The sequence below is a fragment of the Procambarus clarkii genome, chromosome 60 (assembly GCF_040958095.1).
Source record: "Procambarus clarkii isolate CNS0578487 chromosome 60, FALCON_Pclarkii_2.0, whole genome shotgun sequence".
Lineage (NCBI taxonomy): Eukaryota > Metazoa > Arthropoda > Malacostraca > Decapoda > Cambaridae > Procambarus > Procambarus clarkii.
Window position 1 is genome coordinate 16,157,933 of NC_091209.1, and position 25,855 is coordinate 16,183,787.

Here is a 25,855-nt window from a genome sequence, read left to right on the forward strand (position 1 = left end):
ACAGATATCCTTCTCCTGATGTGGCTACAGGGCAGTTTACCTGAATTTACCTGAGAGCCAACACATTTAGTGGACTTGACAAGGGTGGGAAATCGAGGGTCCCCCCTACTTGCTGGTCCTCTGCTTTGGATTCTATGACATTCTTTACCACTCTCGTAATTTCTGTGCACTTGTTCCTCATTCTTTTTATGTATTTGATTTGGTTCTGTGCTCTCTGTGTTTCTTCCAAGCTTTTTTTCTTCTTTAACTCCAGGCTCTGCTTGTCAAAGACTCTTAAAGTTGTGGTATGAATATTCCTTTTGCATCTTTGAATTTGCTCACTATATAGTCCATGCTATCTTATGATGACTTCACTTAAGACTTCTCTTTCCCGTGTTATTCTTGCTAGGAAGTCTTCGATCTTTCCCCCCCCCCCTGGTATTCCTCTTTATGATATGCTATCCCTCCCATTCTTCTTCTAGTGTTTTTCATAACCAGTACAGTGGTCACTTCTTCCTATTGACATTTCGTATCCAAAACTCTTCATGTCCATCTCACTCTGAAGACCTGGTCGGTAGTCTAACTGTTTGAGCGTCATTTCTTGTTTCATTCGTGATATGTAGCACCAGGAAGTGCCTTGAATATCCCTGCTCTCCATATAGCTTATTTTCTTCTCGAGTAAAGTGTTTCCCAAACAATCTGTCCATGTACTAGCAGCTTTCCTCTCAGTCTGTGGGTTGTCTGTTACCCCTTGGGGGATATTTATGTATATATCTGCTTATAATTGTATGGTCTTACCTCGTTCTGTGTGTGTGTGTGTGTGTGTGTGTGTGTGTGTGTGTGTGTGTGTGTGTGTGTGTGTGTGTGTGTGTGTGTGTACTCACCTAGTTGTGTTGGGGGGTTGAGCTCTGGCTCTTTGGTCCCGCCTCTCAACCGTCAATCAACAGGTGTACAGATTCCTGAGCCTATTGGGCTCTATGTGTGTGTGTGTGTGTGTGTGTGTGTGTGTGTGTGTGTGTGTGTGTGTGTGTGTGTGTGTGTGTGTGCGTGCGTGCGTGCGTGTGAGTATATAATTTATGCACCATTAGAGTGCATAAAGTTACCTGCTCTGGTACGCCTGGTTCTCTCCTTCACCTCCTTCATGAACTGGCGCTCCTGCTGCACCAGACTCATCACGTCCTCCACCTCTACCCAGTAGTTGATCTGGGACTCCTCCAGCAACTGCTGCACCAACGGCATCACTTCCGGCTCAACCAGAATCTGCAAAGGTCCCAACACCACGAAATAATTGTTTCATTCGTGAGACTGACATGCAAGCGTCTGCGAGGTTCACTAGACTCTGCAACAATTGAAATGCCATCATTAATGGCTAAACTATTTTAGTGCAACACCAAATATACACACACAAGTCATGCAACATAATATTCTCACCAACCAACATCATATTCTTATAACAGATCATTTGCACAACATAGCATAAGCACAACTTTAATCAAGTCTTATACAGCTCTACACTTTCCCTCTCTAACATTCACCTGTTATCAAATTCACAGCCTCTTCAGAATTCACAGGAGCATCTCTGTGATGGAGCCTGTTATACTTTCACACCTGGGGAAGTTCCCCCCCCCCCCCGGCCACCGTCACATCCGTTGACATGACAACATGACACATCTGGTATTCGTCCCCAGAGAGCACAACAATCTCACAGTCCCAGTTAACACAGTTCTAGTCAATTCAGCAGATTAACACAGCCCCCAGGTAACAGGGGGCTTAAGACCGGTTAACACGGTCTTAGCTAACACTGTCCCAGCTAACACAGCTAGGAGAGTCAAACTGCAATAGGCGATGAGTCACAATAACGTGGCTGAAGAATGTTGACCAGACCACACACTAGAAGGTGAAGGGACGACGACGTTTCGGTCCGTCCTGGACTATTCTCAAGCCGATTCTCAAGTCATTCTCAAGTCGACAATCGACTTGAGAATGGCCCAGGACGGACCGAAACGTCGTCGTCCCTTCACCTTCTAGTGTGTGTGGTCTGGTCAACATTCAAACTGCACATTCATCATTATTCTAACTCCTGCTCAGTATCATATCCACCAGCAGACTGAGAGCGAGTGGTACCGCACACCCAACACAGCCTGCGGCTTGTAAATTTGTGTGTAATCACAGTTGGCTTGTAAATTTAATGTAATCCTAATAGTCATGTAAACTGAGTGAGCAATGCCGGTAAGCGTGTAAACTGGGGAGGGAGCAATGTCCTACCTGGGCGTGGGTGGAGTTGCTGCTCCAGACATCGATGTAGCCAACGTCCGCCAGTTTCTCCACCGCCGGGCTCTCCTTGGGCGCATCCACCACCCACAGCTGGCGACAAAGAATAAGTTAGTAAACAAACAAAATATTCTACAGGCAAGATTGAGAGACCGAATCCAACCAGAAAACATTGGCAGTTATGGCAGAGCTTGCCATAAGCGCTGCCAGCTAATTACAGAAAGGTGTTTCAAGTTCCTGGCAAACGTCGTACTGTTTCAAGTTTCTAAAGCACTTCTCTAGATGCTGTACATAGTTTTCTCTTTCATTTACTCGCAAAGAGAAAGAATGTGCTTCGTACACAAGAGGTGAGCTACAGTGACACACTACCGGAAGGTTCGGGGGTTGACTCCCCTAGCCCGGCACACACTCTTGGGCACGTTTCCTTGCACCTGATGAATCTATTTACATTATTAGTCAATAAGTACCATAAGTACCCGGGAGTTAGGCAACTGCCGTGGGCTGGATTCTGGGAAAGGCCGAGAGGGTATATCTTGAGGTTATCTTAAAATGATTTCCACGGGAGACATCTCCCGTCACGCAGGGTGCAGTCGCACCTCCACAGACCTCCAGTATCAGCTCTTGATACTAGTAATGGCTCAAAAGAGCCTCCACTTACGGGCTATTCATGCCCGTGCCACCTTTTGGGTGGCTTAATCTTCATCAATCATCAATCAAGATGATTTCGGGGCTTACTGTTCCCGCGGCCCGAACCTCATCCAGTCCTCGTTACACATCCCCAGGAACCAGCACGCAGCAGCTGTCGAACTCCCAGGTACCTATTTACTGCTAGGTGAACAGGGCCATCAGGGTGAAAGAAACTATGCCTAATTGTTTCCGAGTCCAACATCACTAAATGTGATGGATCCGGGTTCGAATCTGGAACCTTAGGAATACAAATCCCGAGCGCTGTCCACTCGGGCGTTAGACCGCGTCAAGCTTATCTCGATAAGCCTAACATACTTTTCCTGTTTCCAAAAATAGGAAAGCTCTCATAAATCAATCAAGGTCCGCAAAGAGAGTGAAAAGCAACATGGAGAGTAAAGATAGTAAAAGTGGCAACCTATCCTACCCCCTCCCCCTAGATTGATTGATTGATGAAGATTAAGCCACCCAAAAGGTGGCACGGGCATGAATAACCCATAAGTGGTGGCCCTTTTGAACCATTCCCAGTATCAAGAGCTATTACTGTAGATCTGTGGAGGTGCGACTGCACCCTACGTGACGGGAGATGTCTCCCGTGTACCCCCCTAGTTCTAGGATCCCTAATAACACTGACAGACGCAGTTTTGTCCAAAAGTTCACACCAAGCCATCTTACCTGAATGCTTGGGTCCCCCAGAGCGCAGGACACCACCAGACTCAACACCGCCACAGTAAGAAACATCTGTAAAACAAAAACAAAAAAATACAATCAAGAATTACCCATAACATCAACAAACAAACAAACAAACACGGCTGTATAACAGCGAAGCTTTATCGGGAATATTAAGACTGTTGTAAAGATATATTTATATTGCAAAGAATTATTTCGCGTTGGATTAACACCCAAAAATATATCATAACAATATCCTAGAATAATAAGATTAGTATCATACAAAAAACTGACTTCATCACAACGTTATCTTGAGAGGATTTCGGGGCTTTAGTGTCCCCGCGGCCCGGTCCTCGACCAGGCCTCCACCCCCAGGAAGCAGCCCGTGACAGCTGACTAACACCCAGGTGCCTATTTTACTGCTAGGTAACAGGGGCATAGGGTGAAAGAAACTCTGCCCATTGTTTCTCGCCGGCGCCCGGGATCGAACCCGGGACCACAGGATCACAAGTCCAGCGTGCTGTCCCCCGTAAACCCCCCCCCCCATAAATACACTCCATGAACCTTGATCAAAAAGACACTAAGTCACAGTGGTTGAAAATTACACACTGAACCCATAAATCTGAAATTGAAGAATTAACGACGTTTTGGTCAGTCCTGGACCGTTATCAAGTCATTTTTAATGGTCTTGATAACGGTCCAGGACGGACCGAAACGTCAATTCTTAAATTGCAGATTCGTGCGTTAGGCTTCTTGAGCAAGAATTGATAGGCGTTGGAAGATGTGTTGCATTTGAGGATAGACTGAGTGGAACGCTCTAGTAAAGTGGATCCCAACCTTTTATTTCTTCTTTTAGGTTCAAATTCTGATATAACGAAATCCACGTTTGTAATAGTACATTAAAAAACGAAATCCACGTGTGTACTAGTACAAAAATTATGAAATTGTAACATTCATTATAAAATAAATTAATACGTATAAGTAATGGTAACAACAAACTGTAGTTGTTAGCAGATATGCTCTTCATTATTCTTGTAAATAACACCAAATTGCATTTATGTGTTTTACTAAGAAAACACACAATGAACATAACACGATGAGTCGTCAAGCTTCATGATGAGTCGTCAAGCTTCACGATGAGCTTGCAAGCTTCATGAAGCAGGCCAGCATATGGGATTTTAACAATGCTGAACTACTGTAGTTATCGCCAGTAGAGGATCCGTTACAACAATTACCCAGAAGGCACCTAGTACAGCAGAGCAAACAACCCTCCACCAGCGGCACTTGCAATACAGCAGTAGAGCAGACAACCCTCTACCAGCAAACACTCACAATACAGCAGTAGAGCAGACAACCCTCTACCAGCAAACAGGGTTCAGACTCCAACCTCCTTATTTTCAACAAACATAGAAAACGATGCCGAATTGCTTTAATAATGATAAATGTTGACAATTTTGACAACATAATGATAATGACGATTACATTGACGCTGTTGATGCGAACGGCGGTTCTCACCCGTCGCAACCCGAGTAACGGGACCAGTATAATGACATATAAACTAAAGATGATAACAAAGATAACTGCAGTAGGCCCGTTGGCCCATACGACGCAGCTCGTATTTATATCCGGTCAAAAATGGCTGCCATGGGTAGAAGCGGGTGCAGTGGTTGTAGCTTCAGTGCCCTCCAGATGCTTTTGCTTATACTCTGCAGAACCTGTTTGTATTTACTTTTGGTGTTGTGTTGATAGTTCTTAAGGTTTAAAGGTCACATTTGTACCGAGACTCGCCCTGGTGGCAGAGGTGTTTAGTATAGAATCTCCACCGCTCTTGGAACTCCATCGCCTGAAGCCTCGCGTCATCATCTATCCATAGTATCCGTTGTATTCATGGATAGTGTTTGGCTTCACTGCGTTCCTACTGATGTATCCCACATGCTTACGACCTCTAACACTGAAAAAAACATTCCGCCCAGTTTTCCATCTGTGCCTCATTATTCTGTGTTCTCATTCCCAGTGCACATAGTCATTTGCTCCCTGTCTACTCTATCTCTTGCAACTACTCTATCCAGTAGTTTCGTACATGTTTTGATCATCTCTAACAATGCATGAATTAACAAGAGAATGGGGAGGAGCAGGAGGTAATGAACCATCATCATCATCAGCAGCAGAAGCTGCAACAGGAAGATGAGGAGGAGGCAGCAGTCATTTCCATTTAAGTCTCACAACTGTCTCCATTAATCCCGCCTTATCTCTTGATTACTTCCCGCTTATCTCGGGTAATCTCCCTCCCGCCGATGACGTGGGATGGGGGGGGGGAGGTGAGGTGATCACGGGTTGGGAATTACGTTACGATCTATGATGGAGAGTGAGGTGCGGCTGGAGAGTTAGGTACGACTAGAGAGTGAGGTACGGCTGAAGAGTGAGGTGAGGTGAGGTTGGAGAGTGAGGTGAGGTTGGAGAGTGAGGTGAGGTTGGAGAGTGAGGTGAGGTTGGAGAGTGAGGTGAGGTTGGAGAGTGAGGTGAGGTTTCCCAACGTCAAGAAAACGGTCAAATTAAAGTGTCCTCTCCTAATCTACCAGAGGACCCAAAACAGAAAACGGGACAGTACGTCACTTTCTCCAGCCGCTTCTATTTTCTAATACGACAGTTTTTGACCTTAACGTAACGCATACGATATGCGACGTTCTTTGTAAGGGGACAGGTTGTGTGATTTGCGGTAGGGTAGTGAGGTGCGGCAGGAGAGTGAGGAGGGACAGGAGTGAGAGAGGAAGAGGAATGAAAGAGGTAAGTACTTGGCAGTTGTGGCAGAGAGAACTATATGGAGGTAGACAAGCCGTATAAACAGGTGATAACAGCACCCTCCCAGCACGCCTGCTCTGACGGCGTCACTTTGTAGTGTCACACACCTTGTGCATAGTGCAGACAGTTGTCACACCTAAATATAAATTGTATCTCTGCTGTGTTAGGATAGGTTTTGTTGGGTTGAGTTAGGTTGTGTCAGGTTGGGTTAGGTGGGGTTGAGTTGTGTTTATTTAGGTTTACGCCAGCAATGGCGTAGTGTTCAGAAATGATTCAGGTCTAAGATTAAGCTCCACTTAACACCTGAAGGGAATCATCATAGGGTGGAGTGCTTAAAATGTTTTTTATTAATGTGTTCTTATGTGACATAGAGAGAGGGGTAGAGGAGATATAAAATAAGAAATACAAATACAAATATATAATATATATATATATATATATATATATATATATATATATATATATATATATATATATATATATATATATATATATATATATATATATATATATATATAAATGAACCATGTTGTAACTGGGAAAATCGAATGAACTTTATTTATTTATTTATTTATTTATACAAGAAGGTACATTGGGTTTATGAGAGTACATAACATTGATGTTTTTACATTCTTGTAAAGGCACTAACACGCACAGCGTTTCTGGCAGGTCCTTAATCTAACAAATAATTTTAAGTAGGTAATTTGTAGCAAAATTGAAAAAAAGATAAGAGTAACATTGTAAAACAATTTAAAGAAAATTAGTAGGTACATTTTAGTCAAATTTGAGGATTATCGACAGGAACATTTGTAGCATAATTTTGAGGATTATTTCCAGGTACATTATAGAAATAAATTTGCGTTCGACATAACAACCATGATATAAGATGATGGCAAGTGATTACAACGGTGAAGTTGTAACAACACATGTGCCTATGGCTTAGGCACATGTGTTGGGGTGGCACACGATACACTGTGACTGTGAAGCACTAGGTAAAAAACTATGAGGATGAAAGTAGGTACTTCTTGGTGTTACTTTTGAATAAGGCGAAGGTTGGACATCTTTTTAGTTTGTTAGGGAGTGAGTTCCATAGACTAGGTCCCTTTATTTGTAGTGTGTTTATACAGATTTATTTTGACTCTGGGGTTATCAAAGGGATATTTATTTTTGGTGTGGTGATTATGGATTTCATTACATCTGTCCAGGAAGAGTTTCAGATCAGGGTTTGCATCTAGGAACAACTAGGGAGCTCTTTCGGTTATTTACATAATAAGTGCCAAGGTCACATCTGTGACTGACAGTGTTTATGTAAATTACTAAAAGTGCTCAATCTTCCCATTTTCAATTTTGTTAATTTGCATTTGTTGACATTAGTATTCTTGATATTTGTTTGCTCACAAATATATTTCTGAACTCATTACGTGCTTCTGTAACTCTTCTCACCACTGGCTCCGGGATGGGGATTGGGTGCATAACAAATGACTAAACTAAAAAAACTAACAAAGATAACTATCTTAGACATAGTGATTAGATCAACCACAGCAACTACAGTTAGTCTCTCAAACCACTCTCCATCCTCCCCCTATCCCCCTAAGCCATAAAATAGCAGTAAAGAGGCGACAAGACAATTACAGGCATCCGGTCACGCACTGCTCTTTATTACCCACGTTTCTTTATTATGGTCCAGGATCAAATACCCGTCGAGATTGAAGGAAAACATGTCAGCCAGTTCAACAACTAGCTAGTCCAACAGCCAGCCAGCCAGCCAGCCAACCACTGACGATGTTTAGTAGACACAAAACTTCCTGGGCCTATTGCTGGCCAATTTGTCTACCCCTATCCCCTAATCGTCCTATTCCTCTGGACATTCCGTAGGGAAGGTTAGAGAAGCGTGGGACACTAGTCTGGCCTGCAGGGCCAACACTTCGTAAAACCAGTATTGTATACTAGGCTTGGGGTAAATATAATCTAACGTTTATTTATAAATGTGTTATAGTTTATATTCATTTTAGTACTCGATGATTGGTGAAGGTTAAGCCTCCCAAGAGCTTAATACAGTCACCACCGTGTTCATTCATCATGGCCACTTATTCTGCATTTATTAAACAATTTAAGAGATTTTTTTTCTCTTCATTAAGTAATATCCAATATAAAGGTCATATATGCATCAATTTACAAGGGGAAAATACATTATATATAGTTTATATAATTCCCATTAAACAAATTTTCGTTCTCGACTCAATATTATTGTTATAGACAACCTCGTAGCATTTGGAATCTCGTAAAGTCTGTAATGAATGTAAAATTGAGTAAAGATGTACGGGTGTAAGTGGAAACATGGAACATCAGAGGGGGGAAAAATATATATCATGCTATGGTGCTGCTTGGCTGAAAGTATGGTATCTCCTAGGAAGCCAGATATAGCGTTGCTAAGGGGATAGATAAAAGGGTGTTCTCAAAGTCCCAGCCCCCCCCCCCTCCCCCCTCCCCCCAACACCCACCCCTCAGGCCAACTACGGGCCATATTTTATCTTAATAAAAATACTTGTACTTGACCTAACTACCCCAAGATGCAGCTCACAATTAATAGTTGCCGAGCTCCCGGGGGTACGTATTTACTGCTAGGTGAACAGATGTATAAAGTGAAAGGAAAAGTGCCCAAGCGTTTCGCCAGTGTCGTCGGGGGAACTAGCGCGGCACCATTCCCACTCCAGCTGTGGAGAGTGGGAAGGTTCGTCTGGTGTAGCACAAGAACTCTATGTGAAGATAAACAAAAATGATTAGATGTTTGTATACAATTGCGATAATATACGCAAAAGTACGATACATTATATACCGAACAGAAAGTCATACTAACAGCACGTAATCAATGTTAACAAACACCACATTTCCACGTAAACAAACAAAAACACAGACGCAGACACGCACAAAACCCAGCATTCCCTCATATAAATCGAGACACGCACAAAACATTCTCACTTAAGAAACACAAGGACACCGAGGTACCAAGATGAGAACTTGAGTGTAGCATACCTAAAAATTAATTTAAATGATGTAAAATTCTTTAGCTGTAGCATGCTTAGCTAAACGAGCATTGGGGTTCAGTTCCTATGCCTCTATCCGCACCTCGGTAACAATTCCAGCACCGCTAATGGGACTCAAGGCACACAAACATTGCTCAAAATAAAACAAGTGGATGGAGAGGGAGGAAGAGAGCAAGGGGGGGGGGGAGAATATGTGGGTGGAGATGTGGCCAAAGACCAGCAGGAATTCCCGGGAAATCCACCGCCCCCCCCCCCTCCCCCCTCTTCCAGCATTGTTACCACCCTGGATGCCGGGGAGAGCGCTAGCTCCTGAGCCCCGCATTATATAAGCTGTCGCATGTCTAATGTAATGACGCCTCATTTTCCCGTTTCTCGTCATATTACCTCTAGAAAGTATTCATTGTATTAATTTAACGAGTACTATCTCTCCCTCACGCCCCTTGCATTAAATAGTTTCTAAGTTCCTGAGTCCCATATATATATATATTATATATATATATATATTATATATATATATATTATATATATATATATTATATATATATTATATATATATATATATATATATATATATATATATATATATATATATATATTATATATATATATATATTATATATATATATATTATATATATATTATATATATATATATATTATTAGTATATTTTGGTAGCAGTCTTTCCTGTAGACATATATTATTAAATATGACCGAAAAAGTAAGATTAATAATTCTAACACGAATTTTCTCAATCTTTCGTACATTTCGTTTCACTGTTGGAGGTAAATCAAAAATCAATTCTCCAAAATTCATTTTTATTTCTAGTCTGACGCGACACGAGCGCGTTTCGTAAAACTTATTACATTTTCAAAGACTTTAGTTCACAAATACACAACTGAATAGAACTTACGCATCTCCGATTTTATATCTACATTTGAGTGAGGTGGAAGGGGTGATGTGGCATTAACACAAGACAGAACAAGATGTGGTATTAATAGGGTATTAATTTCATCAACACAAGACAGAACAAGAGTATTAATAGGGTATTAATTTCATCAACACAAGACAGAACACGAAACAATGGATATTGAATAGAAGTGTTTGTAGAAAGCCTATTGGTCCATATTTCTTGATGCTTCTATATTGGAGCGGAGTCTTGAGGTGGGTAGAATATAGTTGTGCAATAATTGGCTGTTGATTGCTGGTGTTGACTTGGTGTGTAGTACCTCGCAAACGTCAAGCCGCCTGCTATCGCTGTATCTATCGATGATTTCTGTGTTGTTTACTAGGATTTCTCTGGCGATGGTTTGGTTGTGGGAAGAGATTATATGTTCCTTAATGGAGCCCTGTTGCTTATGCATCGTTAAACGCCTAGAAAGAGATGTTGTTGTCTTGCCTATATACTGGGTTTTTTGGAGCTTACAGTCCCCAAGAGGGCATTTGAAGGCATAGACGACGTTAGTCTCTTTTAAAGCGTTCTGTTTTGTGTCTGGAGAGTTTCTCATGAGTAGGCTGGCCGTTTTTCTGGTTTTATAGTAAATCGTCAGTTGTATCCTCTGATTTTTGTCTGTAGGGATAACGTTTCTATTAACAATATCTTTCAGGACCCTTTCCTCCGTTTTATGAGCTGTGGAAAAGAAGTTCCTGTAAAATAGTCTAATAGGGGGTATAGGTGTTGTGTTAGTTGTCTCTTCAGAGGTTGCATGGCTTTTCACTTTCCTTCTTATGATGTCTTCGACGAAACCATTGGAGAAGCCGTTATTGACTAGGACCTGCCTTACCCTACAGAGTTCTTCGTCGACTTGCTTCCATTCTGAGTTGTGGCTGAGAGCACGGTCGACATATGCGTTAACAACACTCCTCTTGTACCTGTCTGGGCAGTCGCTGTTGGCATTTAGGCACATTCCTATGTTTGTTTCCTTAGTGTAGACTGCAGTGTGGAAACCTCCGCCCTTTTCCATGACTGTTACATCTAGAAAGGGCAGCTTCCCATCCTTTTCCATCTCGTAAGTGAAACGCAGCACGGAACTCTGCTCAAATGCCTCCTTCAGCTCCTGCAGATGTCTGACATCAGGTACCTGTGTAAAAATGTCGTCAACATACCTGCAGTATATGGCCGGTTTCAAGTTCATGTCGACTAAGACTTTTTGCTTTTTGCCCATCTACTTGCTTATACATGTGCCCATCCGGGCTCAAGAAGGGTGCCTCTTTAGTACAAGCTTGGAGTAGTTTCCTCAGAATATTTTCTGGTATGTCAAGAGGAGTACAGGCTGGATCACGATATATATATTATATATATATATTATATATATATATATAGCCTTCCTGTCCTCCTCATCAGCATCCGACGACCTTGTGAAGGAAATTCTACCTGCCCACTTACATCAGCTGGCAGGTGTAAATGATCCCAATTGTACACGCTGTGCCATAGAGTGGGCCTCAGGTGCAGGCCCATCACCTCAACCACCATCCCCGAAAGCCTACAAGCAATCCAGCTAGGATGGCCCCATTGTAGACCAAGTTGCTGCAGAGTGCCTGGGTGCTGCAACAACACAACACGACATTGCTCGCCTCACAGCAGTAGCAGCCCCACATGCAGGGGATTTCCTGTTAGCAACCCCAATGTCGGCAACTGGCACGCGTCTCACACCACACGCCCTCCGAATTGCTGTGGCCCTCCGCCTTGCTGCCCCAATCCACACCAGATATAGGTGTATTTGCGGCGAGGTGGTGGCTGACAGGTACGGCCACCATGGCCTACTCTGCCAAAGTACAGGGGGATGGCACTCGAGGCACAGTGAGTCTTGGACACTCCGCGCCCGTCAGGAAAGATAGCTGAATGCCTACCACATGCGCTGCCTTCGACACATCTTGGACATCACCTGGCAGGACAAGGTGACAAACAACAACGTCCTGAGGAGAGCAAGAATCACCAGCATGTACACAATGTTGAAACAAGAGACGAATGCGCTGGCTCGGGCACGTTGTGCGAATGGGCGACGGCAGGATCCCCAAGGATCTCCTGTATGGTGAGCTGATGCAGGGAAAGCGTCCAACAGGCAAGCCCCAGCTACGGTACAAAGACGTATGCAAGAGGGACCTGAAAGCCATGGACGTCGATCTTGCTATATGGGAGACACTGGCTGCAGACCGTTCAGCCTGGAGGCAGTCTGTTCAAAGAGGTCTCTCCAAGTTCGAGGAGTCACTTGCCAAGAAATCGGAGGCAAAGAGACAGAGAAGGAAAGCCGGTAGCCAGGAAGACAGACCAAAATCGGACTTCGTTTGTGCTCAGTGTGGGATGGACTGTCACTCTCGGATTGGCCTCATCAGTAACACCAGACGCTGCACCAGGATTGACAACCAGGGCACAACTCAATAGTCTCCCGAGACTGAAGGATGCCTACTATATATATATATATATATATATATATATATATATATATATATATATATATATATATATATATATATATATATATATATATATATATATATATTTCATTTAACGGAGCTCTGGGCTGATGTTAGACCTATCTCTCTCTGTTGTGGTGGAACAGAGGTCAACCGCTCTTCCTTCCCCTGACTCTGAAATGTGGAGGTGAATGTTGGTAGGTGATGAGGCACTTGGGAGGTGACAGTCACTGCTGATGTTACTTCTTGTGGCTTCATCTGATGATGATGTTCCCTCCTTGATGACTAAGCTTGTGTTGGCGCAGTATACAAGCTTGCCGACAGTGTTGCCTTTCTGAGATTGGGAGGAGAGCTTGAGCACTGCAACTTCCAGCAGATGCTGGACAAAGATCGTCATTTAAGTAGTCCGATTATGATCTTTTGGTTGAGCGCGACAACACTGGAGATGAGCTTGGCAACACGTCAGGTGGTTGACCATGACAACGCGTCAGATGGTTGAGCGTGGCAACACAGGTGGTTGAGCGTGGCAACACAGGTGGTTGAACGTGGCAACACAGGTGGCTGAACATGACAGTCATTTTGACCCGCTTTAACAGAGGCACATCAGCAGTCACGTACCCTTCTCATATTATATGAAGCTACGTGATGCTGAAGTCCCCATCTGGCAGGACAGTTAGTCATGCTAACTATGGCTGCATTATGAGGATATCCTCAAGAACACGGGGGTGGATAAGGTTATTCCCAAGCTCCGGGTTCCTTACACCGGCAAGTCTGCTGACTGGACATTCAATAATGTAGTGTTGGAAAGTATGACCCAGTTCCTGCTTGTAGAGTTCGGATATGAAACGATTGGGACATTCTTCACTTGCAGTCACCCGTCACTGGTAAAGGTAGCCCAGCCTGATCCTGTCGCATTATCCGGTGTCTGCCTTGCGCAACTTCCAGAAATAAATGTCCCTGCGGTCCGGTTTCTAACCAGGTCTGGTCAACAAGGATGTTAGACGCCGCAGCTCGCAGTCTGACGTTTTGTGCTGCCCATATGTATAATATATATGTCAGATTTAAATAGATCAAAATTGTTATATAAGAGCTTTTTGGCCTTTGAGTATCACTTCTCTATCAGACCTGATTGCTTGGCAACAGAGTTGGTGGGGGTACCATGTCTCGTTCAGTTTAATCTGTTTTATGTTAACTTGCCTGTTGCAGTGGGATGAAAGGGAGGGGGGAGGTGAGGGTAGGCTTCCTAGAGTAGGCTTCCTAGAGTAGGCCTCCTAGTGTAAGCTTCCTAGAATAGGCTTCCTAGAGCTGAGTGTTGTGGAGCTGTGGTGGTGGGTGTCGTACCAGCCCGCCCTCCCGACAGTTCCCAACGTCACAAAACTATTGTACTAAATTGCCTGAACCTAACCTACCCGAGAACCCACGAGCATAAAAAAAAAATAGTACATCAGTTTTTGGCCTTAATAAAATGATACACATGTGTCAAAATTGGAAGTAATACTGAGGAGAACAACGGGTTGTGTATAAGAATGTGGTAGTGGGAGGGAGGGACGACCAACAGGAACCACGTGGACAGGGTGTAGCGGAGGGAGAAAGGCAGCCAAGACACGGGAAAGAGAGCAGTGAAAGTGTCCGCGGCCGAGAGGCAGGTACTGGTGCGCCGTGGACGGTATAGTGCTGTGGACGGTTTTGCTGGCCTGGACGGCGTCCTTGTGGTGTTCCCGGTGTTGTCAGTAGGGGCGGTGGCGAAGGTTGGGGCTGCCTAGAATTACAAGGTGGACAGGTGCATGAGAGAGGGAAGAGGAGTAGCAAATGATATAAAAAAAAAAGTAGATAAAGCAGAAAAAGAACACGGGAGGAGGTGAAGCGGCAACTATATATGAACAAAGCTATTATGAAAGAAGGAAGAAACAGCAAAGATGAAAGAAAATGGTGAAAAAAGAGCAAAGGATGAGAAATGAATAAATGACGAGCAAACAGCGTAAACAGAACAGGAAGTGAAAGTTGTGTAGGCATGACAAACTTGGTCTGGAGGGGAAGGGAAGAGTGGTGGTGGGGCGGGGGGGGGACGGGAGGGAAAGAGAAGGGGGAGGGGAGGGGAAGTAGGAAATGGGAAGTGTGGGAAAGGGTATGGAGAAAATTGATTGCATGAAGGATCAGAATGAGGGGTAGAGCACGATGAAGTTCAGTGGAGTGACGGGTGACGAGGAACACCATTTAACTTGGCGTGGGTGACGGGGCGCGGGTGACGGGGCGTGGGTGACGGGGCGTGGGTGACGGGGCGCGGGTGACGGGGCGTGGGTGACAGGGCGCGGGTGACGGGGCGTGGGTGACGGGGCGCGGGTGACGGGGGCGTGGTTATGAACAAAGGCATGGGTATAAGGTAGCCGGGAGACCGGGGGCGAGCGAGGTCAACAAACTGCCGGCAGTATGGTGGGTGAAGACCAGGTTATGGCCACGGGGTGAGAGCTGCGAGTGGTGAGGAAATTTTGAACGGCGTGGAAAACACTGGGGGTGGGGGGCGTGGATTGAGGTGGAGGGAGGAACTGTGGGTGTGGGCGGATGACACGATATCCTGTGGGCGTAGTCAGAGTCGACGTCAAAGTTCTAAGGCATAGGATGACTCTTAATGGCTTTTAATGACTCCTGCCGAGGAAGGCCAGCCTGTGCCCTACCCAGGAGGGCCAGCCTGAGCCCTGCACCTAGGCCATCGAGCGTGCTACAGCCTAGGCGCCACCTCAACCAGTTAATTTCCAAACTCATTATAGAAACAGTTACTGGCGCGCTTTTCATTATGCTCTAGTGCCTCGTAGGATGGAAAACCCTTGGCTTGAACTCTCAAAAATGTATGCAATGTTAATTCTAATTATTAACTTAACTATAATTATTTATATTTTTTGTATATAACAGGTCAGTTGGGCGCCATCTTTTTTGGGGATACCACACTGAAGATGGAGGTGAAAGGGGTGAATAATAAAAACAAGAAAACAGATGGTAGAGCAATAAGAAAGAAGAGAGGCGTTAAGCACGGTGCCGGACCTGGAGGAGGAGTCAGGCACAGTGCCAACCCTGGCGAGGAAGTCAGGCACGGTGTCAGACATCGCGGGGAATTAAGTCATGTAGGGAGCCGGTCGGCCGAGCGGACAGCACACTGGACTTAAGATCCTGTGGTCCTGGGTTCAATCCCAGGCGCCGGCGAGAAACAATGGGCAAAGTTTCTTTCACCCTATGCCCCTGTTACCTAGCAGTAAAATAGGTACCTGGGTGTTAGTCAGCTGTCACGGGCTGCTTCCTGGGGGTGGAGGCCTGGTCAAAGACCGGGCCGCGGGGACACTAAAAGCCCCGAAATCATCTCAAGATAACCTCAAGATAAGATGTAGTGTCAGACATCGCAAGAAAGTCAGCCATGGTGTCAGACATCGCGGGAGAGTGTCGGACATGGCTTCATTCGGCATTTGCAGAATTTATAATCATGCCAGACCCAGCAAAGGTTTAGAGAACATTGATGCCTGATAATGGTGGTGTTGGGTTATTGTAGTTGTGGGGGAATTGTGGTGGTATGGGTGATGGTGGTGGTGTGGATGATGGTAGGGGACAACTGAGTAGTACCGTGTACCTTCCCAACTGGTCACCACCCGCCGCCTCACCCATTAATAACCCGTTTTAACTAAACGGGTTTGGCTAGTAATCCTTCATTTCTTCTTACATCTGAATAACTTTGGCCAGACTAGATTTACTTATACGAATTACACCTCCAAAGAATAAAAAAAAGTGTTGATACCGCCATTTAAAATTTAAATCGTGATATATTAAACAAAAATTGCTATTTTAATTTTGCTTCATAGGCAATAATCAAAAGAAATTATTTAAAATATAGATTTATTACAAAGATTGATCTTTGCTAGCAGTCTATTGTAGTTTTAGTTTTAAGAAAACTATAGATATTGAGTAGTAATATTTTTTTCCAACACCAATTTTAAAGTAATTTGAATTTCCCGCGCGAGCATGGTAATAGGCCGTGTGTGTGACGTCAGATCAGTACCATCTAAAGAATAATAAGCTTCTTACCTTCAGTATTTCAATCAGTTCAGTTCGTTTTATCATATTAACAATATATATATTTCCACATATTTTCAAAATAACTGCATGTGAACTTTAAAAGCCGTTTTATCTGTAGACAAAAAAAAAACAGCTAACGGTTATTTGGAATCGTATTACAAATATCATGTCACTTTTAAGGCCGCAAGGCGAGTTACTGTGGTAATTGAGACTGTTTTATCAATTAGTAGCTCTGCTGGACTCCCGATTGTAGCCCGATAGTTAGGTTACGTTACGAGTAGCGGTGGGTGTGTGGTTACGTTAGCCAGTAACGTCACAACAGGCCTCAAGCGCGCGCGTTATGTAACTGTCAAACACGCCCCCCCCTCCCCCCACACACACACCTTACCAGTTTTTATTACGCTCTCGTTGACATCACTTGAGGAACACTTTCTTTAGCAACACTTGCGGAACTTACTCAGCCTCTCGAAACACTTTGGAACTATCTGAGCGCCGTTGGAAGGAGCTTGTGGGGCCGTTGGAAGGAGCTTGTGGGGCCGTTGGAAGGAGCTTGTAGCGACATTTGACCTTAATTACGCATGGAGGGATGTAGGAAAATAGAATTAACTAACGAACAGTGGAAAAGCAAATATTGCATTAACGCTGAGGGTACACACACACACGCGCACACACATGATCACTACCTACAAAATCCTCAGGGGTATTGACAGGGTAGACAAGGATAAACCATTCAACACTTGTGGTACGCGAACAAGGGGACACAGGTGGAGACTTGAGTACCCACACGAGCCACAGGGACGTTAGAAAGAACTTTTTCAGTGTCAGAGTAGTTAACAGGTGGAATGCATTGGGCAGTGATGTGGTGGAGGCTGACTCCATACACAGTTTCAAATGTTGATATGATAGAGCCCAGTAGGCTCAGGAATCTGTACACCTGTTGATTGACAGTTGAGAGGCGGGACCAAAGAGCCAGAGCTCAACCCCCCCCCCCCCAAGCACAATTAGGCGAGTACACACACACACACACACACACACACACACACACACACACACACACTATCTCTTTTTGGTCGGGTCTTTGCGGCCGAGAGAACAGAGCTCGGGGGTCGTAGCCCTAAGAGCACTGATTCTATTCCCGACCGAGACAGGAACGAATGGGCAGTTTCTTTGATCTGATGCCTCTGCTCACTTAGCAGTAAATATTTACCTGTGAGTTAGACAGCTGCTACGGCCTGCGTCTTTTGGGATGTGTGTGAGAGAAAAATATATGAAATAATAGACGAAAAGAACATCGGGAGTCAATACATTAGAAAACCGACAGTTAGAAAGGCGGAGTCCAAGAGCTAAGAGCTCGATCCTGCAGGCACAAAATAGTGAATAGAAATAATAAATACTTTATCTCTCTCCCCTCTCTATTTCTCTCGCTGTCCCACTCTGGAATAAGCTCTTAAACAGCTTATTCAGTTAGGTATTGAAAAATGGTTTGCAATCAGCGCTGTGTAAATAATAATTATTTTCTACAAACACGCAACGCAAAAGGTCTTTACATTACTCCCGATCATCACCGGAACAGGGAGGGGGGGGGGGGGGAGTTCCCAGTATTTGTTGATGAAAACACGCTGTATTCATCAACAAGTTTGTTTTTCTACGATGTTAGTAGCTTTCTGAAAGCCCCCCCCCCCCGTTTTTCCCCCATAAAAATATAGTCTAAATTAAAGCAATTGAAATGTGTATATAGTCATTGTTTTTATCGGATAATCGGAATAGAGCGTTATCAGGTAATGGCGTTTACTCTCAAAGGATTGTCTGAATATTAATCAATTCCCGTTGTCGAGGTTTCCCCTAGGGGCCCCCCCTGGGGGGTACGGCCTCATGTGGAAGGAAACGAGCCCAACCGTTTCTCTCCCGTCCGGGGATCGAACCCGGGGTCCCTGCGTTGTGAGTAGAGGACGTGATCAGTGTACTACAGGCTACGTGAGCATGCAGCGCTCCTGACCAACTTCCCACCCAGGAAGTTGATGTCATGGCCCTCACAGCTTGTGTGTCAAGGTTTCTAGTATGGTCCCTCATGTTGATCCCTTATGCTGACCCCACATGCTGTGCCCACATGCTGACCCCACATGCTGACCCCACATGCTGTGCCCACAACCACTCACTTCCTAGCCTTCCCACCCAAGTTTTGCAACCATTTTTGCATATTACTTTGCATATTACTCATGCCTAGAATGGCTATAATAATAGTGATACTTCCCTATCGCTCATCTCCAGCGTGACTGCAGCAACAGGCCCATGGGACACGATACAATATCTATAACAAACCTGAAGCGGAGAGTCACGGGAGGGAGGCCGATATGTCAACAAACGTCAGGTTGACTACTGCCGCCTAATAGTCCGCTTCCCGTGTTTACCTCCCCTTGTGTCCTGTACTCTGCATCACTTCCCGTAACCAGCCCCATCTCCTCTCACCTCGCCCATATATGTAACTTTCAGACCTATTTTTAACATTGCGAAATATATATATATATATTTTTAAGTTTGGTTCATTTGTTATTCAATACCCATCCTATGAGCGATAGTGGAAAAATGTTACGGTTACGTAATGGGCTGAGGAATTGAAACCACATAATTTATTAAGCAAGTTACAGTCTTAATAAGCTAGTTACATAGTTTTATATATCGATAGTCTTTCATAGCATAATGGGCCAAAGAACTGTGGCACAACAATCTTCAAGGTAAGCCATTAATATTTGTGGAGAGCAAGTTACATATTGTTTTGATTTGCTTATCATGCATTTCGTCATGCCATGGTCGGTGGTGGAAAGTTTTCATACACAAATATACAACTTAATTACACAAACGGAACACAACAAGCTATGTACTTACTCCCTATTTCAATATCAGAGTGTATACATTAATTGCCGAGCTGTGAACATCCAAACCCTGTGTGTGTGGTACAGACAATATGCAAGCACATGTGGGAGCCCCACATACCTCTCCTGGGTGCTGCATATTCTTATCTTCCAGGCTCAGGGTCCTTGCTGTGCCTTACAAACAACGTAAGAGGGAACTCCCCCCTCCCCCCCCCAATATATTTTCTTTAACAGGAAGCCTACAGGTACAATATTGTCTATTTTATTGCCCAGTGTGTTTTTATATTGTGTCATTCTCGTGTGGTGTTACGTTCTTATATGCTTCAATTGTCTTATGTGCTCCTATGTGGCACTTCGTTCTTGTGTGGCCCATTGTCCTTAAGAGGTGCATTGTTTGCTAGGACCAACTTCATGGGCGGCAACACCAGTCCCTCTCAAGCCAATAGTGCACTAGGCTCTTAATGTTGACTTTACCATGATGAAGGTCATACTCAACTTCCTGTCTTCTGGTATGGGAATTATTCATGTCTCTCACTTGATCTTCGTAATATTCGTCCCCCTTTTACATAGTTCTAAATTGAAACCTTCTTTAAGGTTCACAAACCTCCTAAGCTTCAACAAATTATTTAGAATAAGAACATATTCAAATATATTCTACAAAATATGCACTAAACCTAAGAGGCAGAGAACCATTCTCGTACCCCCCAAAACACGTCCCACATGCCTCACATAACTAGGACGAGTCATCTGGGTGTCTGTGGTAACATTTAGAGTGTGTAATGCTCATGCTCAAGGGGGGGGGAGATGCCGCCCTGCCTAGCCCTGAACTTGATGGATACGAGGCAGGTTCAAGGCGAGGGACTGAGACACATCCTCTTCTGTACAGAATGTCACGGATAGATAGAGAGGGAGGGAGAGAGGACAGACAGTGGGTGAGTGCGCATTGAAATAACTTTTATTTGAGAATAAAACTGTATTTTATTACATACTTAGAATGTGATGAATAGTTAGGTCTAACTTGGGTTACGGTCGGCAATTATTGTTATTAGAAGTACGCGGATGAAGTCTTTAGTGAGATGTAATTTGTCCTGTTCTCAGGCCTAGGCTCGTTAAAGCAGCAGCCATCCCCCAAGACGCAGTTATCAATTTTAACGTATTGTGCATTAAAAATAAGTTTGATTCTCACATATAAATTAATATTTTTACATATTAAAATTCTATGTATAGTTATGCGTAGGTTACTTTGGGTGTTTAGGTTCTGTTGGCGATTAGTGTTATTTGTAGTACGTGGGTGAAGCATTTACAGAGGGTGGGAATTATCAGGGGAAAGCGCCAAACCATTACGACTGTATATAGATAGCACTTGGAAGGGGTCAGGATAAGGATTTGGGATGGGACGGGGAAAAGGAATGGTGCCCAACCACTTGGACGGTCGGGGATTGAACGCCAACCTGCATGAAGCGAAACCATCGCTTCTACCGTCCAGCCTGAAGTTGTGTTGGGCAATTTACAGAGTTGCGATTCGAACAGAGAGTCGTTAGCGAAGCATACGAAAAAGTATTCGAACAGTCATTAGTTGCTAGTCGTGCTTAAACCTGTTTTTTTATTCGTAATTTGTATTCGATTTGGCAGCTGAATTAACGTGCATTTGGCCTTTGTTGATGAGGACGGGTTACTGTAGGAGGAGGACTACGCTTCTTCGAGGTCCGGTGTTCCATCTCCCACAGTCCAAGTCGTTGTTTACCATTCCTTCACTCCATCCTTATATCCCAGCTCCTTGTCCTATTGTTACATAGTGTACTGCATTACCTGCTGTATCCTGACAAGTTAACTTATCTCCACGATGACAATATTTGCAAGTACGAAAAATGTAATTATATTAATTCCCGGCAAAGCCACTGACGCATTTTTTTTAACAGGAGAGGAAAGTAAACTTTCTCAATGACAGTGACTTTCTATATGACACAACAGTGACACAAACAAACATAAACAATAACATTAGGATAGTTTTGACGGGCATAACCTCCGCTGTGCACTGTTTGTAAATCATAAGTTAATAATTCATTATGTCATGGGGACAGGCAGCCAGTGTATTAAAACGTTAGGCTTATATCGAGGTCACCCCCCCCCCCCCCCAAGGATACAACCCATCAACAAGCTGACTAACTCCTGAGTACCTACTTACTGCTAGGTTAACAGTAAGCTAGGTTTCCTATCACTAGATGATAGGAAATGCGCCCAACCATTTCTATCCCCCGCCCGGGATACGAACCTGGAATTCTCGATTGCGAGTCGAGTACGAACCCGACTGTACTACCGGGGCCCCTTTTTATACAATGATAATCAGTTTAACGGAACCTTCCTATTGTGTAGCTGGGTGTTTATACCGGGGCTGGTATTGTCCAGTCGCACGATGTGCCCGTCTACAGGGATTCTCCAACCTGGAAGCTGACTGGTTGAAAAGGTGCCATCAGCCTCATGACAGAACTTCAACGACTTACGAAAGAATGAGAAGATTGCCGGAAGTGACAGGCAGTTCGTTTGGATACAGAAACACGGCTCAGCATCCGTACATAAAGCATATACTTCAAATGAAACGGAGGAACGCCTAGTGACCAGAATTCTGGATAGATATTTTAATGTTTTAGATCGTGAAGCAAATCGGCACGACTTCCGGAAGCAGTTACATCTTCACGGTGAAGAGCAAGAAGACTTGTGCTTAACTCTGGTATATTTTTTGGTATCCACTCTGTATAAAACTCCTCCTTCTTGTTTATAAAAGTGGCACGATATTAAAGTCTACCAATAATAATGTTTTGTGGAGACTGTTGTCATTTGTATGTAAGAAGTTACTACTACCTGTTGTTAGTTGCAAGGATCAATGTTCTTGTGACCAGGGCTATGACAAGGTCTGGTGGGTTACATTTAAGCGCTCTGCTTATTTGTGGTTTTATGTAATTCACATTAGTGTACCTACGAATACCTCACTGTATCGTCTTACTTCTGTATTTTATATTAGTCAAAATTATCATTATTATTATTATTATTAAAAGTATGAATGTAATTGTTATTGCCAAGAAAATCATATTAGGAGGCGAGTATAGGCAGTGAGTACAAGCAAGTAGTTATCGGACATGTAATTTTCACTATAAAAGTTCCTATGAGAAAAGGAGCGAGACTCTTGACTTAAGAGCTGGTACCTGAGCCTGGAGAAACAACAGGATCTCACGACTACGTGGGAAATACGTCCTGCTTCTTCACTCTCTTATACACGCGCACCTGCTACGCTTTACCACACTAGGCATTATTGTACATTATCATAATGTTTTCTCACTATTACAGCCCGTCCTCGGCCTATGCTCGTCCAAGCTGCGGCCGACCCTAAAGACACGACAATTTTAACCTACTGTGTGTTCAAAATCGATATATACATACGTACATAAGTACTACATAACTGCTGCACTTTCCTAAATATCGCAGACCAACACCACCGGCCACAGCTGAGTATATACGCACCAGGCCCACACCACCGGCCACATGAGCTGAGTATATACGCACCAGGCCAACACCACCGGCCACAGCTGAGTATATACGCACCAGGCCGACACCACCGGCCACATGAGCTGAGTATATACGCACCAGGCCCACACCACCGGCCACAGCTGAGTATATACGCACCAGGCCGACACCACCGGCCACATGAGCTGAGTATATACGCACCAGGCCAACACCACCGGCCACAGCTGAGTATATACGCACCAGGCCGACACCACCGGCCACATGAGCTGAGTATATACGCACCAGGCCAACACCACCGGCCACAACATAAGCTGTCAGCGACGGACGGCCTGGAGGCGATGCTCCCCCGTGAAGGATGGCAGCGGCGCCTCTGCCACTTGTAAACAGACTGATCACCATCATGGCGACAGATATAACAATACATGGCTCAGCGAGGCTAGCAGGAGGTGAGAATGGAGCAGCAAGGTAGAGCGTAGAGTGGGGAAGAGAGAGGGAGGAGCCATGTTGCCTGGAGTAAGGCAGCTAAGCGTGGAGCCATGTAGCCGAGAGTAAGGTAGCCAAGATAGAGAACCACGTAGCTTGGGGTAAGGAATCAAATGGGAAGAGTCATGTAGCCTGGAGTAAGGCAGCCAAGGTGAAGAGCCTGACTATACTTCAACAGTCTCCGTGGTGTAGTGGTAAGACACTCGCCTGGCGTTCCGCGAGCGCTATGTCATGGGTTCGTATCCTGGCCGGGGAGGATTTACTGGGCGCAATTCCTTAACTGTAGCCTCTGTTTAACGCAACAGTAAAATGTGTACTTGGATGAAAAAACGATTCTTCGCGGCGGGGGATCGTATTCCAGGGACCATAGGATTAAGGACTTGCCCGAAACGCTACGCGTACTAGTGGCTGTACAAGAATGTAACAACTCTTGTATATATCTCAAAAAAAAAAAAAAAAAAAAAAAAAAAAACAGAGAAGCTGTTTTATGACCACTGTTATCATATTCATCTTCCACAAAATCTGTCTTATACATAATTACTCGTGGGCGAGAGGTCACCCCTGGATCCCTCTGGTCGGGGGAAAAAAACAGGCGCCCTTCGTTGTGCAAGAGATTGCGGCCGAGATAAGATTTTAATAACACCCAGATGTGTGTGCAATGTGCAGTGCCCTCCTGTGGCCGCCCTAGTTCCCCCCCCCCCCACTACAACCCCTCCACCCTCCCACGCCACAACCTGCTCTGGCTAGGATTTCCCCAGCAGATTCCGTGAGGCTCAGGGGAGACCTACACACAACACATTCTCTCAGCGCATGTCCAGCAACACCACTTCACCCGGTGACACACATTCTCAGTCTACCTTGTGCCATATAATGTCTTAACTCTCCATGTGAAAAGTGCTACACATTTGTTTGTAAAAAAATTTTGTTTGTAAATTTGACTTTTTAAATTTGTTGTCAAGTAGGTGAAACATCGGATTATTTATTTACAATATCATATCATAAATTATGTATCATAAATTATGTGATAAAACATAAATATTAAATCTAGAGTCAAATAATATTTACGAGTTTGATCATTGCGCATTTAATATCCTGGAGTATGCAGCTCCAGCCTGGAGTCCATACCTAGTTAAACACAAGGCAAAGTTAGAGAAGATTCAGAGGTATGCCACCAGAATAGTCCCAGAACAGAGAGGTATGAGCTACGAGGAAAGGCTACGGGAGCTAAACCTCACGTTCCTGGAAGACAGAAGTGTAAGGGAAGACATGATCACCACCTACAAAATTCTCAGGGGAATTGACAGGGTGGACAAAGACAAAATATTTAGCATGGGTGGAACACGAACAAGGGGACACAGGTGGAAATATAGTACCTAAATGAGCCACAGAGACATTAGAAAGATTTTTTTCAGTGTCAGAATAGTTAACAAATGCAATGCATTATTAGGCAGTGATGTGGTGGAGGCAGACTCCATACACAGTTTTAAATGTAATTTGATAGTGCACAATAGGCCCAGGAATCTATACACCAGTTGACTGTTGAGAGGCAGGACCAAAGAGCCAAAACTCAACCCCCGCAAGCACAACTAGGTTAGTACAGGTCCAAAAATTACATATATACCGTATATAAAAATTACTTATAATGGAAAAACAATATGGTGATCGCTTCGCCTCGTCACCAGCATATAAAGTCAAGTAGCATTCATAACTAATAAAAAAATGGATTACAAATAAAGTAAGAATCAGAGTAAGACTCCTGACATTTCACACACCACAATCCAGTGATTGTTCAGTGATAAACCAGCCCGTCCTCTCAAACGTTCACAACGTCACTAAACTGATGTACTAAATTCTCCGAGCCTATCCTAACCGAGGATCCTCGAATAGAAAACGGAACATCACGTCAATTTTGCGAGCCGCTGTAATTTTTAGTACATAATTTTTTTTTACCTTAACGGGATTTATACGTCAAAATGCGATGTACTAGGTCGCCACGAGGCCGTTGATCCTTGGAACCTCCACAAGGTAGCCACAAGGTAGGTACTATTCCAGAGAACGGGTTGCTAAACA

General features: G+C 44.1%; 1 protein-coding gene across 2 annotated transcripts in view; it reads right to left on the minus strand.

The window, feature by feature from the left end:
• The window catches only part of LOC123766778 (carboxypeptidase B), a 51,353-nt gene that overhangs the window by 4,734 nt on the left and 20,764 nt on the right, over positions 1–25,855 (minus strand). For both annotated transcript variants that reach the window (XM_045756143.2, XM_045756144.2), the window contains exons 2-4: positions 3,610–3,675; positions 2,245–2,343; positions 1,083–1,239 (exon numbers count right to left, since the gene is read on the minus strand). In XM_045756143.2, coding sequence (XP_045612099.2) covers positions 1,083–1,239; positions 2,245–2,343; positions 3,610–3,675 — 322 coding nt within the window. The remainder of the gene's footprint in view (positions 1–1,082; positions 1,240–2,244; positions 2,344–3,609; positions 3,676–25,855) is intronic.